Genomic DNA, 12218 nt, shown 5'->3' on the forward strand with positions numbered 1-12218 from the left:
CAAATACACACAACGGTGGACGAAAGCGAAAAGTGTAAAGAAAAAGAGAAAGTGGACTTGTTTGCGCTGAAATTCTAAACCAAAAGAAAAAAATGGGAGGCTCGAGACAGGCCGGCCAGTCGCAGTAATGTTATCCTATTTTTTTGTGGTCTTCCTTTATCGAATTGACAGCAAGACTACCTGGGATTTTTTTTTCTGTTTCTTTTTTTTACTATAAAGTTTAAATGTCCATCAGCGTGAACATAACTGGCGCCGGCCGATATTTTTTTTTCACCCTATCTATCACGATAAGTTGATTCTTTTATTTTTTGCTTTTACTTTTTGCTGTCCTTGTCGTTTTTTTTGCTGGTCTCGGTATCGTAAATCAGTATAACAGACTCCGTATATGGTCGCCGGGACACACAAGTCGACAAAGCCCGTCCAGCCTCACCATGACGGGCTTCTATAGCCATCAACAGCAGCTGAGCAGTCTCTCTTGTTTCTTTGTGTGTTCAACGTGATCGACAAGCAGGAAAATTGGGATAAAAAAAACACACACATAATAACGAAGAGAGATGGAAAGAGAGAGAGCTAAGAGCAGTAAAACTGAAAATGGACTGATGGATGCATCAGAAATGAAAAGAGACCGAGAAATGAACCTGCTGGTCCAGTTTTCGCTACAAGGTTGACTCCCGTTACGGTAATAAAAGCTCGGGTGAGTGAGTGTGCTGGGGGAAGCCAGTGTTACACATCTACCATGATGGTCCTAATAAGGCAATGGGTTTGGCACTGCATTATTTTTTCCAGATGTTCAAAAATGGCCAAGCGAACGGGAAAGTGAAAACAGGATTACAGACATTTATTTGGTTCTCTTCTTTCTTTCTTTCGTTGGTTTTTTCTTCTTATTTGACGGATTGATTGTGTTATTGCTGCACCACGAAAAATTAGCGACTACAGCAATTGTTACACGTACGGCACTTTTGCAACCATTCGAAAAAACAGAAAACGCACGCCAAAGGAAAACACGTACGCAGCGGATAAATCAATATTGACAAAGTCAACCAAAAACCAAATGTTTTCCAGTACTTTTTTGGGGTGGGGAGAGACACAAGAGAAAACTACCGAAGCGGCTAGCGCTGGATCTCAAAGTTATTGTTCAAACGACATATATTTAGATCCTATATCGGGAATATTATGTATTTTTGTTTGGCAACGACGCCACCACCGCCGCCGTGTTTATTTGTTTGTTTGTGTGAGATAAATGCAAAAGTACGAATAGCTATGAATAAGAAAATAAGGGAGCCGAAAGGTGAAAAAAAAGGAAAAAAATTGTCAAACAAACGACGAATCGATGAAGGCGACAGCATATGTGACTGCCGTTCGGAGAGCGTAATTGCCATTCCAATGCCAAAAAGAAAAAGAGGGAAGATATATAATAGCCTCTCAAAAAGAGTGGGAATAAAAATGAAAAAGAGACATGACAGGAATTCTCAATCACCAATTCTGGGTGGAACGAGGCGAGAAGTGAAGGATAGACGATGCCAAGGAGATTTGTCAAGCGAAATAAGAGAATAACCAAATACAAAAAGTCTGTATCGGATGAGGTCGCCAAAGAAGTGAAAGGTTCTCTCATATCACAACATTATCCGCGTAAGAAGAATAAAACGAAAAATAGCAAAAAAGCTCAGCACCAAAGAGGTGGAGGAATCGTCGTTGTTTTCATCTCTTCTTTCTTCTTCTTCTCCTCTTTGCCGGGATTTAACCAAAAAAAAAAAACAAAAAAAGGCGAACGAAGAGAGATAGAGAGACGAGAAAAAGAGAAAGACCCGGCGTGTCCTACATTCGCTAGCCGGTTTGAGGTGGTGGTGAAGCTCTGCTGAGCGCAGCAGCAGCAGCAGCAGAGTATATGGTAGTCGAAACATCGTCTGCAGTACAACACAACTACACCACCACCCCATAAGAGTCGAGAGAGAAAGGAGACGAACAAGTGGTGAGGTTCTTGTGTGTGTGTGTGCGCTCAGACACGTTTGCTTCGCTTCACATTGCGGTCGAAACGGACCCACGCACCAAATGTCCACGCAACAGACGAGAGCTCATTTTGGGTGGGATCGCGCAAAATCACGATGACCATAACCAGCGCTCGCTAAGATTTTGTGTGTACTAAATATCCTCCCTATTTAGGAGCAACTCTGTCGAGGGGCTACTTGTGGCGTTGTTCTCTCTCCCTCCCTTTGAGCGAAAAATAAAAATAAAGTGGTACAAGAGGAAACAAATACGAGCGAGAGAGAGACGATGAGTCGGTCATTTTCTTGTTCCAGGAATTTGTGTTGACCCGACACGGGCGACGACTCATTGGCACCTGTGAGAAAAAAACGGACGGCTCTGCCTATAACAACGTGGGCCGTGCATTGGCCGCTAGATAAACACGACTACCGGTTATATAACTGGTGGTAACGATGACCGATCCCTAGCTTCCCCAACTGTTGTCACCACACACAGACGACGAGACGACGAAAGAATGGATCATAATTTTTTCGAGTAGGAAATCAAACAAACGAAATAATGCCAACGTCATGGCCGCTGCTGCACGCACAAGTGTGTGTTCTCCTTTTTCTTTTTGGGTTGTTAATGTTCCCGTAATTGATACCTGACGATGGGAAAGAAAATGGCTGATGATCGTCATCATGACAATATCCTCCCCTCCCGGTCGGTGTTGTCACCCGACCGGTGAAAACGGACGATTTCTCCCTCCCCCCACTCTCCTTATAAAGTAAAAAAAAGGACCGCGGCTGGCTGGTTCTCTCACGGTGTTTTGGCTTGAGCAGCCAGCGACACAAGAGGGAGGCGCTCATGACGGCATCTCCTTTATCTCTTTCTGCCTGTCTGTCTCTTCTCCTTCTGCGATCATCACGCCGACGTGCAACTGAGCGAGACGGATCATTGTGGAAACGAGCAGCGGACACCAGCGTTTCCGCCGACCTTGCCACTTGTTCCATCCTCAACACGGCCCCTTTGCTATATCTAATGAAGATGGTCAAATTTCTCTTTGCCGTTCAGCTGACACGTAGCGGGTCTTGAAATATTTGGATTTTTATTTTTTTACCTCCTGGAACCGCTCGCCGAGATTTCCCCCGGCAGCCGCCCATTCAAAAGGGGCGGAATAAACAATTGTTCCGACTGAGAGATCAAGAATCCCGTTTTGCTTCTCTCACCGAGATGAGAAATAACCGCGCAGACATGGAGAGAGAGATGAGATAAAGCAAAAGAGGGCAATAGAAAAGAAGAAGAAGAAGAGAGACAAGCCGGAACCAGATGGCTCATGGATCCGATATATAGAGGCACACAAACAACAACTAAAAAAAAGGGGACAGAAGGCGGAGGAGGGATGAAGATATATAGGCGAAGTAGCAACAAAATAAAAAGATCCGTTTGTTCATTCTTCGTCAAGTGGAAAATGATAATAATTTTTTCGCGACATAAATACTACAATCCCCCCGAAAAATGTTATTGCCCCTTCGTACTCTGTCACTTGTTTTTCCCCCATTCCATCCATGGGTGTGTGTGTGTGGATATAACCCACCAAACGACCTCCTCCTATTTTCTCTTTTTGAAACATTTTCACCGATAAACCCGTGGTGGTGGTGGTGCTGCGAGAGAGCCACACGACAGCCACTACTGGTGCCACTGCCGGCTACTACACCCTCATTTCTTCTTTTTCGATAGCACAGGTGAACCGGGTCGAGAGAGTGAATCTTCTTCTTCCCTTAAGCTGGAGGCCACGAGCTGACCCAGTTATTCCTCTAGCCAGAAGAAGAAGAAGAAGAACAGGCATCTCCGGCCCGGCAGCAGCTAGCACAAGCGCAGCAGCCCACATATCCCAACAAGAATACGAAAATATACAAGCTTCTCTTTTTATTTCTTTTTTTTTCCTCCTCCACGATTCTTCTCCTTGCCTCTTCTCCTGTTTCGTTCTTTTTATATACACCAGCAATGGATTACGGCGATAGGTGTGCATAGAAGAAGAAGAAGCTCGTTGAAAGGGCATTCTTGAGTCTTCCTTCCTTGTACAGTCAAAAGAGGAGGAAGGCCACATTATCTGACCACAGGGAATACCTGACTGACTGACTTGACTTGACTCTCTCTCCTGAAAGTCTGATGTATTCAACCAACCCACCTGTTGCTGTTCCTGGCTGCCGTTGATGCTCCCTCTCCGACTGCACCCAGTCGTTATTTTAATTTCTTCTGACCCGGGAATCAGAAAAAAGCCAAGAAAACGAACAACAAGAAGAAGAAGAAGGGAAAGAAGAAGAAGAAGACATGTATGTAACCCCCCTCATCATCAAATGCCTATTACAAGTGGGAGATACATACATATACTGACTGGTAGCTTAACACAGCCATTGCGGAGCACATACCACGCGAGAGGAGAATTGTAAGCCCGTCAGAAAAGGGGATAAGACCCGTTGAGAGACGGTGGAATGAGTGTCGAAGAAAGAGAAAGGAAAGGCTTCCAGAAAAAACAAAACAAAAAAATCTGGTGTCTTATTTCATCCCTCTCCCCCCTTATTTCTTTCGATTCTCCAGTTACACACTCGACGACAAGGATCTGTTTAATAAGAGAGAACGAGAGAAAGAAAGAAAGAGAGAGACAGATAGACGGGGAAATGAAACAGGACTGGAAAACTCATTAGACCAGAACAAGTGCTTCCAACTATTTGATTTAGTTTGATTCTCATTTCACTCCACCTGGTTCCCCCCCCCCTTTCCTGCCTTGTTTTCACCCGCGGGATTCCATCATTGTATGCATAGGGTTTTTCTCTTTTCTCCCCGTCTACCTGTTGTGAGCGGCTACTACACCTTTCAAAAATATGTGGTGCACAGTGGGCCTCTTTGTTCAAGTGCGCTGACGTCTATCTCTTATATTAAAAATGGCTGCCCTGATTCAATTTGAGTCGACTTTAAAGTGACACAAAAATTTCAAAAAAAGAGGAGAGGAAGTGGCGTTACGAGAAGCGTGCCGCGTGATTATCCCGCAGAGTTCAATTGGCACCGGAGCATGGGGGCACACATATATATATACAATGACACGGAATGCCAAAAAAATATAAAGTAAAGCTCGTTGTTGTTTCGGTTGTTTCTTACCTTGTAGAGTTTCTCCTTGATGTGCCAGACGTCATCCTCCTCTTCAGGGAAGTTGTCCAAGTGGAGATCGTCACGGGATCGTGACAAGATGCGGCGTCGTGAAACCATGTCCTGTCCTGTAGTTGGCCCGGAGCTACAACAAAAAAACAAACAAAGAAATTAGAAAATTAAAATCAGAGGAAAGAGAGAGAAAATCAAAAGGAAAACGATCACGAAATCCTTCTCGACTATCTTTTTTTTTTCTAATAACTTTACAGTCGTGTACTAGTGCGACAGAGACAACTGAATAGAGGAAGAACAGATACACATGATAAGAGAATAAATTCAAAGGACACACGACATGTCTGGCGGAGAAACAAATCTATTCAATGCACAACTAGGTCATCAATAATTTTTTGTTTTCCCCCACGAGATCCCAGTGCTCAAGTTCCTATTAGACGAGCCCCCTGCAGAAGAAGAAGAAGAAACGACAATAATAATATGAGATCTAGGCTACTAAGTACAAACACACATTTTTCCTTCGGCCTCCAAAAAGACACATTGACAGTGGCTGGCTTGTAACCACAGCTCTTAGGCTTTTAGCCCTTTTCCCACGACCGATAGATAAAAGACAACAACAACAACGACCGAAAACATACCAACTGTGTTCACTGTGTTGGGAAATGAAATGACGGGTAGCAGACTAGCTAGCACTAGCAGCAGACTACGAGTGTGTAACTAACTGCCCCCACCGTTGCCTGTCTTTTGTATTATGTCTCCGCCGCTCTTGATGTTACCGTTGTTGTTGTTGTTTTTTACGACGCCCAACTTGTTGGCTTTGTAATATCCCAGTCACTCGAAAAGACACATTTTTTTCCTTTCTTTCTATCTCTATCCAGATTTTTAGTGGCTAGTAAAAAAGAAAGAAAAAAAACAATCATAAACGCCGGTCGGGATCTTTTCCGAGTTTCATTTGTTTTGGCTGGGGATGGAGAAACAGCCTAAATAACAGTGGAGGCACTCTGATGAGATTTGCCACGAGAAAATTATCAAATAAAATCTAAACTCAAAAATTTAACCAGTTGCCGGCTCGTTTACGTCCTGAGAAAAAAGACGATCCGACGCCGCCGCCGAAAAAAGAAAAACAAAAAAGAATAGTAAAAAGAAAAAACAACGAAAAAATAAATAAAACGATATCTTTAATAACATATAGATACATTGGAGGGGGAACTTTCTCTCATTTGGCTAGAAAAAGGCACCCGAACACGCCGTTGAGCTATAGCGTTCACGCTCGTCGTCTGCACTGTGTGTGTGTACTATACGAATATCGTGTGTGTGTGTGTTGTTCTTTCGGGCCCAGATCGCGTCGATTGTGTGTCGTGCTTGCGTGAATCTTCTTAGCCCAGAGAGAGAGAGAGAACCCCGGTTGATCAATTACCCACCCGGTCCTGACACCGCTGGCAACATCCGACCGTAGCGCCTTATAGGAAGAAGGAAGACACGAGGCAACAAACGACGAGCGTGCTGATGAGAGTCATTTTTGTTTTGCCTTCTTCCTCCATCTATCCTTCCCCCTCTCTTCATTCTTTCTTTCTTTCTTTTTCTTGTTTTACCTCCTCAAAGTGTTCATAGAGAGAAAGCCCATTACAACTGATTTATAGAGGAAAACAACGGCGCACACACGCACGCATGGAGGAGAAAGAAGAAGAAGAAGAAAAAAACCGAAAAAAAACGAGGAATAAAAATATTCCGACAAAAATATTAATAATAATAATGCTGCAAGAAAATGTGTGTGTTGAAGCCAAGCCAATGTTACAATGCGGCGTGCAGCTGGTGACCGACTTGGATAACATTTTTCTTCTCACTGAACGGCAGCAGCAGCACCCAGAGCGCTGGGCATTTTTTTGATTATCTACATCATAAAAGCGAAAAAAGAAGGAACGAAAGAAGAAGAAGAAGAAGGCTGTGAGCTTGACGCTTGGCTGCCCGATGAATCGTGCTTTTGTCTAGTCGATCGCCTCATTTCCATTTTTGTTGTTTTGTTCCTCTTCCTGCTGCTACTACTACACACACACACACCTCCCTCTTCTTTTTAACGAGAATAGCCTAGGCCTATGGTTTTCTAGAGTCCGAACTTCAACAACAACAACAACAACAACCCACAAAAATAGGAGGCGAGGAGTTTTCATTCTTTGTTCTCCGTGTTCCTTCATTCATCCGTGTCCGCCCTAGAAATATTCCTGCGGAATGGAAAAAGGCGAGTGGTACTGTACCATTTCTTCCAGGAAGTAAACAACAACCACAGAGTGAAGCGAAGGAAGACAACGGAATGGAGAATCCAGTCAGCCGGCGCGAGTGCGGATGAGCGTGGATGTGTTAGGTTCAATGTTCAAAGGCGGTAAAAATAAAATGTAGGAAATTCAAGAAAATGAGGAGATCGTCTCTCTGCTCGGTGTAACAGAAACGGAAAATAATTGAGCGCTATCCCAAATGAACGAACGAAACAAAAACCCAAAAATCGAAAATGAGGAATACCCCACAGACGAGAACAAGAGAAGAATCGTGAGAAACCCCGAAAAAATAGTCACCAAAAAGTCTAGTGCGGAAAATAGTTCCCCCCCTCCCCATTTTCTCCTAGGAGAAAATGAGAGACCCCATTTCTTGGGGGGTCTGTTCTGAAGGGTGACAATTGCGCATGCCGACATTCCACACTATCGTTCACCGTAGAGAGAAAGAACCTCCTGTCCACCGAATCCACACGGTGTGCGGTAAGATTCAAAAATGGGATGAAACACGTAGGAGAAGAATGAAAAAAAAAATATAAAAAAAGGTCGGATAAGATTTTGTGTGTATAGTCAACTTGGAGAAAGAAAGAGAGAGATCTCGTCGGGTCCTTTTTTTCTTTCTTTCTCCAGTTGATTGTGACACGTGATTATGCGTGGCTAGGAGAGAGTTCCGCCAAGAAGAAGAAGAAGAAGAAGAAAAAAAAGAGGTTCGTCTTCTTCTTCTTTTGCAGCTTTTTTTGGTTCTCTTCTTCTCCGTTTTCTTTCTTTCTCTTTATTTCCTTTTCGTGCCACCAAGACTCTCTCTCTCTCTCTCCTCTTCAACTTTTCTTTCTTCCGCAACATATCATAAGAGGTCAGGGGTCATGAAAACGTGTACCATACACGTTCGTCAGGTTTCCCTTTTCCTTCATCGAACTGACGGCGGGGCTGGCCCCGTTCGTCCTCTTTATTCTTTTCTTTCTTTTTATTTGATCGCAAAAATATCTAACCTGGTCTATTTTTCTTTCATTTGCCCTCCTCCGCATCTGGGTTTTTTTTTTGCATTGCGTCGTGATTGGATCTAGTCTCATTTGAGAGCTATTGATGCTGTTTTTATCCAAGGCCGTATAAGTCCGATACCCAAATACAGACTAATACTACCCACTGGGCTTTCGCCAGCAATTATTATAAATCACGCATCATTTGGCCACCACACCGGCAGCAGCCGAAATCGTAATCATATGTAATGATAATGACACCCCCAGAATCAACCGTGACCGAGTAGCCTTGATGCGAAATCGCTATACAAAACAGAGACACGACTTGGGCAATCATGGAAACAAGAAATCAGCTTAAGCGAATAAGCCAGCCAAGAGAGAGAGAAGAAAAAATTGAACATCAACAAAGAGGAAAACTACGATTTGTGATTATCATTTTTCCATCCCCGAGGAGACGACACCAGTGCAACATGTTGTGATCAGATTCTTATTGTTTTTTGGCATCCAAAATAATAGCCATCGGGGGAGAGTCCGAGTATATCTACGAGAACTTATTATACGGGGATAAACACAAAAACCTATCCAGCATAATAATAAGTCTTTTCTATTCAAGAGTCTTGTTGTTTCTTTTTCTTCTTCTTCTTCTTCTTTACAGGTATTTGGGTTGTGCTGGATTTTTGTTTTGGTTTAGACGATGAAGAGAAGGGTCTCTCAGTTCTACTTAGTCTTTAAGCTCGAGGTTCTCGCTTTAATTGGCCGAGTCCCAGTCTCTTGTGTTTGAATCGACATTCTGTTGCGCGAAATAGGTCCAGTCAAGGTCTGCTCCATTAAGAGAACGGACCTCGAGGGAGTCATCATCTCACTCACCCAGAGAGAGAGAGAGAGAGAGATAGGCTACCTTATCTTTCGTATTTTTTTCTTTTTCTGTATCTTTAAGTGGGCAAGTCCTCGTCAATCAACAGCTGGTTGGCTGCTGGCACTTTGGCTGACTGCTGTGTGCTAAAACAATTAAAGATGCCATGCGCTCCAAAGGCCGCAGAAAAACTAATCATCGGCTACAGGCTCCCCATAAGCTTGTATCTACCTGTTGCGCTAATCAAGATTTACATGAAAAGAAAAGAAAAGAAAAGAAAATCTCTTTTGGTTAAAGGTCGTCCTTTCACGATGGAACGTAATGCCAAAATGAGTTGGTTAATCAAAAAAGGTGTTTGCAATTGCAGTTGAATGAGAGGCGAGACGAACGCGAAAATGGGAAGATGTGATGCGACTCGGCAAGAAAACGCGGGACCCTGAAATAATACCATGTGAAACACTCCCTCCACAGAGCCACCATTACACTGCAAAGGCCGTCGACGATGTTTTTCTTCTTCTTCTTTTTACATTCAAGGTGATCGCAGTCGTTTAAGAAAATAAAAACAGACTGAAACTCGGACGTACTATACACCACCAACCTGCTGCTGCTGCCGGCTGCCTTGTGAGATACGTCCGTCTTATATAGCTCTTCCTCCCGGCTCTTTTCATCCGGGTCTAATATTCGTCGGGACCCTGTTCCGATACATCGGTATGCCATCATCTGCTGCCTTCGAAAGACAAAAATGCTATCCTCCTCTTTCTGGTATCAAGGGCGAATCTCTCTTAAAGCTTTCCCAGACTCTTCCTTATTGAAAGGGCTCGAGAAAAAAAAAGTGGAAAAAGAAGATGATGGAAAACAATCGCGCCATTCTCCGGCTCTGCCTTACTAGGAAGTTTTGGGTTTTTTTTTCTTCTTCTTCTTCTTTCTATTTTTGTTACTCAGAGACTCTCTCAAACGGCGAGGAATAAACGATTCGAAACCACCTCCCTTCGCCACACGTCGGGAATTGAGAAGAACGCACTTGTGCCAGATAGCGGGACGAATCGAATGGATCGTGAATCCAAAGAGATTTGATGCCTGAATACGTGTCTGTATACACACACACACACATACTAGTACAAGCGATAAGAGGGGAAAAAAATAAATAAAAAGAAACACGGCCGCGGAATGAATGGTGCATACATCGTTGGAATGCTAGACCCTTCCGCCTTATTTCTTCTACCTTTTCACTCTCTCCGGTTTTTTAAACTTGGACCGAGACAAACCGAAAAAGCTGCTGCTACCCCGCCGCTGATCATTTTCCACCCCACCGTATTGTGTTAAGCGTTTTTATCAATGTTCTTTAAAGCGCAATGTGTACGCTTCCTCTTCACGTCAACGGATGGAATAGTGGGCCATGAGCAGGTTAAAAGAGGCCACTTCGAGCAGCTCCAGCCAAAGAGGAAGGAAAGAAGAACCGGTGATCATCGAACGCCGAAAAACTTTCCCTTCGCGAAGGAGTCTGGCAAGTCTCAAAACTCCTAGTGTGTCTCGAGAGTGTAGATAACAGAGAGAAGAAGAAGAAAAGAGGAGAGAAAAGAATGGAGAGGGCGGATACTCATCACCGGGAGAATAGGGAGATGAACGCCGAGGCTTTTTGTGTGTTGTGCAAGTCCTCATTGCGGCGACCGGTGCGCGAGCGCCGTCCCACCGATCAACCCACAGAGTCCCACAGCCTCGCCATCTTTTCTCTCATCCTCATTCGGCAATAGTTTAGTGCTATTTTATTCTCTTCTTTCCTTCTTCTTATTCCTTTCTCCTCTATCTCTTCTGTTTTTCTCTCTTCGTCGATTCATCTTCTCCGTCAACTCTCGGAGATCTTTGGCCTGTTGAGGAGGCCCACCGCACGTGTGGAGGGGCCGCCGTCATCCTCGGGCTCGCCCGCTTCCGAGCGTCGCACTGCCGCCGGCCCATTTGCTCTGTCATCTCTTCTGCATCTCCTTTCGGCGGGATTCAGTTGACGGGACGGCCCGTTGTCACACTTCTTCTTTTTTTTCTTTTTTCTTTTGCCTATTTCCTTATTCATTAGCTTTTCTATCTCTTCTTCTTCTTCTTTCCATTTCTTTTTCCCGTCTATAGGAAACATTCCAACATCAACAAAAGAAGTGGTCACGCGATGCAGGAAGAACAAGTTGTCCAGGGCTGTCCCGTCATTCAGAAAAAGGAAAAAAAAAAGGAGAAATTGATCGGCCACTTAATTCTGGCGATGCGCGATTATTCTTCCGCGATTTCGACGGACTCAAAAAAACAAAACACGACGGACGATGGAAAGAAATTTCTACTTGTCGCCATTTTTTACAAGACAATGCTGGACTGGTTGCATTGCATGCACGGGCGGAGCAACTGAAATCGAGTCGAATTCGGGTAGAACAAGTTGATAGAGACGAAATGCCAGATAAGCGAAAAATAAAACGAAACCGACATTTGACGTCGTTGTCGTCGTTTTTTTAGAAAGCGGAGGAGCCAGTAGACGAAACTGGGTCAGTTGTTTGCCTCCTTTTTCTTCTCGTCTTTCGTCTTTTCTCTCTCTCTCTCTCTCTCTCTCTCTTCTGTGTGTTTTGTTTGTATTTTTTTTCCTCTTCTTCTTCTTCTTCGCCTGGTACACAGCTGCGTGTTAGCTGCAGCGGTAGCCAACACTCTGCTACACCGGCGCTACCGAAGGGAAAAGAGGAGGAGCGAAACCAGAGGACCGCAAGTAACCAAGACAAAAATAATAAAAACAATTTTTTTTTTGCTGGAAAATGTGAAGGAAAAAAAATGCAACACATGCTCTTCATCATATCTCAGCCCGGTGAGAAATACAGTAATAATGGCGGTTAATGGGGGAAAAAGCAACGGGAAAGAAAAAAACAAAACTCGAAGAATGGCGAAGTGAGCCGAGCGGAACCGCTATGTTTCTACGGGATAAGGGCATCGGTCCGTTGTGCGTACTACTACTACGCTGCTGGCCACCATGTGTCGCTT

The 12218-nt window shown here is 44.0% G+C and overlaps 1 protein-coding gene across 13 annotated transcripts in view; it reads right to left on the minus strand.

Moving 5' to 3' along the window:
• LOC124191965 overlaps nt 1–12218 on the minus strand; it is a 63554-nt gene that overhangs the window by 21124 nt on the left and 30212 nt on the right. For 11 of the 13 annotated variants that reach the window (XM_046585036.1, XM_046585031.1, XM_046585039.1 and 8 more), the window contains exon 2: nt 5122–5254. In XM_046585036.1, the coding sequence (XP_046440992.1) occupies nt 5122–5254 (133 nt within the window). Of the gene's footprint in view, nt 1–5121; nt 5255–5759; nt 5785–12218 lie in introns of those variants that run through there. The other 2 variants (XM_046585043.1, XM_046585041.1) reach the window with 2 other exon arrangements.

This window comes from Daphnia pulex, chromosome 4, assembly GCF_021134715.1.
Source record: "Daphnia pulex isolate KAP4 chromosome 4, ASM2113471v1".
NCBI lineage: Eukaryota > Metazoa > Arthropoda > Branchiopoda > Diplostraca > Daphniidae > Daphnia > Daphnia pulex.